The following is a 4248-nucleotide window of genomic DNA, read 5'->3' on the forward strand; positions in this document are numbered from 1 at the left end:
GAATTCTGAATGGGAAGTCATTAGGGAGGGAGGAAAACCATGAGAGACTCTTAACTAAAAGAAACCATGGGTTACTGGAAGGGAGGGGAGGTAGTGGGATGGAGTAAAAAAAAAAAAAAGGAAGAAGAAGAAGAAGTAAAGTCTTCAGGCGCTTGGGTGTCTCAATCAGTTAACTATCTGCCTCTCAATCTCAGCTCATGTCTTGATTTTAAAGTTGTGAGTTGAACCCACACGGTGGGTGTAGAGCCTACTTTAAAAAACAAAAAGGTAGGGACGCCTTTTTTTTTTTTTGTGACGGAAAAAATTCTTTATTGATAAATAGGTTACAATGAAATAAATAGAGTGACAGTTTCTTGGGGAATAAAAACTCGGGTAGGATTTCCATGTCTCCACCCCAGCTCTAGCTTTCAGCCTCTGCCTTCCTACTGGCCAGTTTGGATGATGAGGCCTTGGTGGGCATGCCCGGCCTCCTTGAGCCCTTGGGGGCCTCTATCTTCCTGGCCAGGGGTTCAGGTACCGTCTTAGGCCCACCACCCCTGGGACGAGCAGAGGCCTTGGCTTTGGGCCCCTCCTTGGCCACATGGGCAATGACCTCTTTAGGGATGTGGTTTTCCTTCTTTTTGGCTGGAGAAGCAGCACCATTCTTGCCCTTAGGGACTGTGGATTTTATACTCTGACTCCCAGCTTTTGTCTTCCTGGGGGCCTCACCACCTTGGCTCTTCTTTCTGCCTTTGACCTTTGACTTCTCACTGAGCCCAGTGGCACTGGGAGGAGCCCATGGGGCCTTGTCTGGCTGTTGAGAGGCCTTCCTGGCTTCACTCACTCTTGCCTCTTGGTCTTTGGTCTGGCCGCCTTTCTTGGGAGCCTTCTCTTTGGCTGCACCTGGTTTGGGAGGAGCCATCCTTGCCTCTCGAGGCTTCTTCGGTCCCCTTTTCACCTCAGCTGTGTTGGAAGGGTCCTTCTTTGCCTCTCTTGGTTTCTTAGGGACCTTCTCCTTGGCCTCACTGGGCTTCCTGGGGGCTGTCATGGTGGATGTCTTCCTGGGTTGGACTTTCCTTTTATGCTTGGGAACCAATTTGAAGCTGCCAGTGGCGCCCCTGGCCTTGGAGTTGGTGGGCCTGATGAGCAGACCTCGGCGCACGCCCGTGGCCAGGGCCTGCTTCAGCAGGTACTTGAACCGGAGGCTGTCCACCGTAGGGTACTTCTGCAGGATATAAAGCTTGATGGCGGCTTAAGTGGTTTAAGCCACTGCCTTCGGCTCAGGTCATGATCTCAGGGTCCTGGGATCGAGCCCCGCATCGGGCTCTCTGCTCCGAAGGGAGCCTGCTTCCTCCTCTCTCTCTGCCTGCCTCTCTGCCTACTTGTGATCTCTCTCTCTGTCAAATAAATAAATAAAATCTTTAAAAAAAATAAAATAAAAAAAATAAAAAACAAAAAGGTAAAATCTTCACAAAGCTAAAAACAAGTCATTAATATTCCTTAATAAGAAAAAATAATGTCAGATGTAGCTATAGGGTTGATAAATATAATTCAGAAGCCAAATACTCTGTTTCCAGGTTCACTGATTAAAGTGGCTCAGACCTCACAGTCACTAACTACCACCAGTACAATCGAACCGTGGGTCTCCTGAACCCAGAATGTAAAGGGAAGTTTTTAGGCTCTGGCTTATATAGCTATAAGAGAAAAAAATATAAGAAGGTTCAAAATTATTTTAATCTTGAGTACAACTGAGAAATCTAGAGTGTTGTCACTGGAGGAAGGATTAAGAAAGACAAAGAACAAAATGAAAGAAAAGAGATATGGAAGTAAAGAAAACAAGAGAAGGAGGAAGGAAGAAAAAAACATTCTGGGAAATTTGAGAAAGTCGCAGATATTCTATTACTAGGACCCAAATTAGAATAATTTGATTCTAGAATAATCTCTATATGATGTCATCACAAATCGCCAAAGATTTGGGCAGTAAATGCACATCAAAATGTGCAGAAATTCAGACAAGCCTCACCTTACTTTTTGAAAAGTGGAATTCTTCTCTCTTATTATTTACTATTTAAGATACGTTTATTTTGATTTTCCAGTTTAATATGTGTATATGGTTTCTTGAGATTAACTTCAACTGCCTCTACAGGTCAGCTATTATTCTTAGTTTCTAACACCAAATCATCATCAGTCAGGGTAACAGATGTTATTGTCCAGGATGGATGAAGGGAACCAGGAGAGGTGGAGTCTCTGGGTCCCCATGGAAGTTGAGAAAAAGCTCAGATTGCCCCCAAAACATTAGGAATAACCCTTAGTATGGGAGCTTTGGTATAATTTACTACAATATAATACCTGTCAGATGAGGTACATTTGACAGCACTCAATGGTACAGAACAGTAATAGAGTTTTATTCTGGGTTTGGTTTTTTGTGATTTTTTTTTTTTTTTTTTAGATATCTTATTCATTTATTTGAGAGTGAAAGAGCATGAGCAGGGGAAACAGGTAGAGGAAGAGGGAAAAACAGACTTCCCACTGAGGAGGGAGCACAATGTGGGTCTCTATTCCAGGACCCTGAGATCATGACCTAAGCCCAAAGCAGATGCTTAACCGACTGAGCCATCCAGGCACCCCTAGAGTAATAGAGTTTTAAAGCAGCAATTTTGGGTCTATGAAAAAGTTATATGACAGGTAGTCTCGAAAACGATGAGGGAGCGGGGGTTGCCCAATGCCATTCAATAGTTGATCCACTTCTAATCTCTTCCCAAGCTGTCTTAATTGGGTCTTCATTGCTGTGAAAACAATCTGGATCAAATTTAAGTAGAGATTACCTATTTTGTTGTTTTTTGTTTGAGTAACTATTATCATTAAATATGACTTTCCTTGAGATGTATTTTTTATTTTATAAATGTTGTGAACATTATGCAAGTTCAGGTTTATTTTATTCCTCCCCATTGTTCTGAGCAAAAAATAGACTGGGAGTAGGGTCTCTGCAGGGGTCTATTCATCAGATCACAGTTTATAGAATGGAAAAGAATAAACATTGATATTACTTTGATTTTTTATTACATTAATTAAGTCAACCAGGTAGTAAGAGTCAAAAAGAAAAATCTAGTTGTAGTCTTTTAAATATTCTTCATAGATCACTTCACTAAAACCAAGTATCTTGTACATGGGGTCCTCTTGTCCCAGAGATTTTTAGGCATGCCATCCTTGAAGACACCTGATTCCATTAAAATATATATCTTAGGAGCGCCTGGGTGGCTCAGTCGTTAAGCGTCTGCCTTCAGCTCAGGTCATGATCCTGGGGTCCTGGGATCGAGCCCCACATTGGGCTCCCTGCTCAGCGGGAAGCCTGCTTCTCCCTCTCCCACTCCTCCTGCTTGTGTTCCCTCTCTCGTTGTGTCTCTCTCTGTCAAATAAATCAATAAAATCTTTTTATTTAAAAAAGGTATATATCTTAAATTTCTCAATTATCACTCAACTCAATCAACAATCCATCAAAAACTATTAAAACTATCGATTGATTCCCAGGCACTATTCTAAATGATTTACCAAGAGCCCATTATCTTACAAACATGTGAGGCGCGATGATTCTGAGTTCCCTGTGAGTGTTCCTTATCAGCCCCCTGCAACAGCACAGTAATCACTGGGTACATTTCACAACCTGGTGACAATGCCACTGGGACTTCTTAGAGCAACAAGATGTCCCAGAGAAAATGTGTCTGGACCAAGATAAGCCTAACATTTCTACATCTTCTGTAGATAGCTCTGTTTGAACTAAGAAAGAGTGACATTCATTTTTGGACCTCTACTTTCTTAGAGACTCAGAGGACTAATGTACAATTTTAAAAGGCAGTGGGACTTTTCTACTGAGAAAGTGGTCCATAAATCCTTGATTTAGAGTCATGGAGCTGACAGAGATCTTACAGATCACTCCAGCAAGTGCCTCCCATTTTCTGATGCTCAACCCCCTTTCACTGTACCCTGTGATCTTGAGAACTCCCTAAGATCCTAGGTCCTTGGAATGTGATCTAGAACAGGGGAAGGACCTGGGTGGGCGCGACCCCATGGCCTAAGTACTCTTTGCCCCACAGAGACAAGAATAACCCAAAGAAGGTTAATACATTATTACTTAACTTTCTGATCTTTGCCAATCTGTTAGATGAACACTTAACCTCAGAAGTTTTAATTGACATTTCTATTATTATGAACAAAGTTCAACAAACATGACTTTATTTTAAAAGTAAATCATTCATAAGCCCAGGACTACTG

The 4248-nt window shown here is 42.2% G+C and overlaps 1 protein-coding gene across 1 annotated transcript; it reads right to left on the reverse strand.

Moving 5' to 3' along the window:
* Positions 1-310: 310 nt before the first annotated feature.
* LOC123927590 (histone H1.8-like) lies at positions 311-3632 on the reverse strand. Its single transcript, XM_045982287.1, has 2 exons — positions 3548-3632; positions 311-1230 (listed from the first exon to the last, which is right to left on the reverse strand). The coding sequence occupies exons 1-2, from the start codon at positions 3630-3632 to the stop codon at positions 401-403; spliced, it is 915 nt and encodes a 304-aa protein (XP_045838243.1). The 3' UTR covers positions 311-400.
* Positions 3633-4248: the final 616 nt, after the last annotated feature.

The sequence above is a fragment of the Meles meles genome, chromosome 17, assembly GCF_922984935.1.
Source record: "Meles meles chromosome 17, mMelMel3.1 paternal haplotype, whole genome shotgun sequence".
Classification (NCBI taxonomy): Eukaryota; Metazoa; Chordata; class Mammalia; order Carnivora; family Mustelidae; genus Meles; species Meles meles.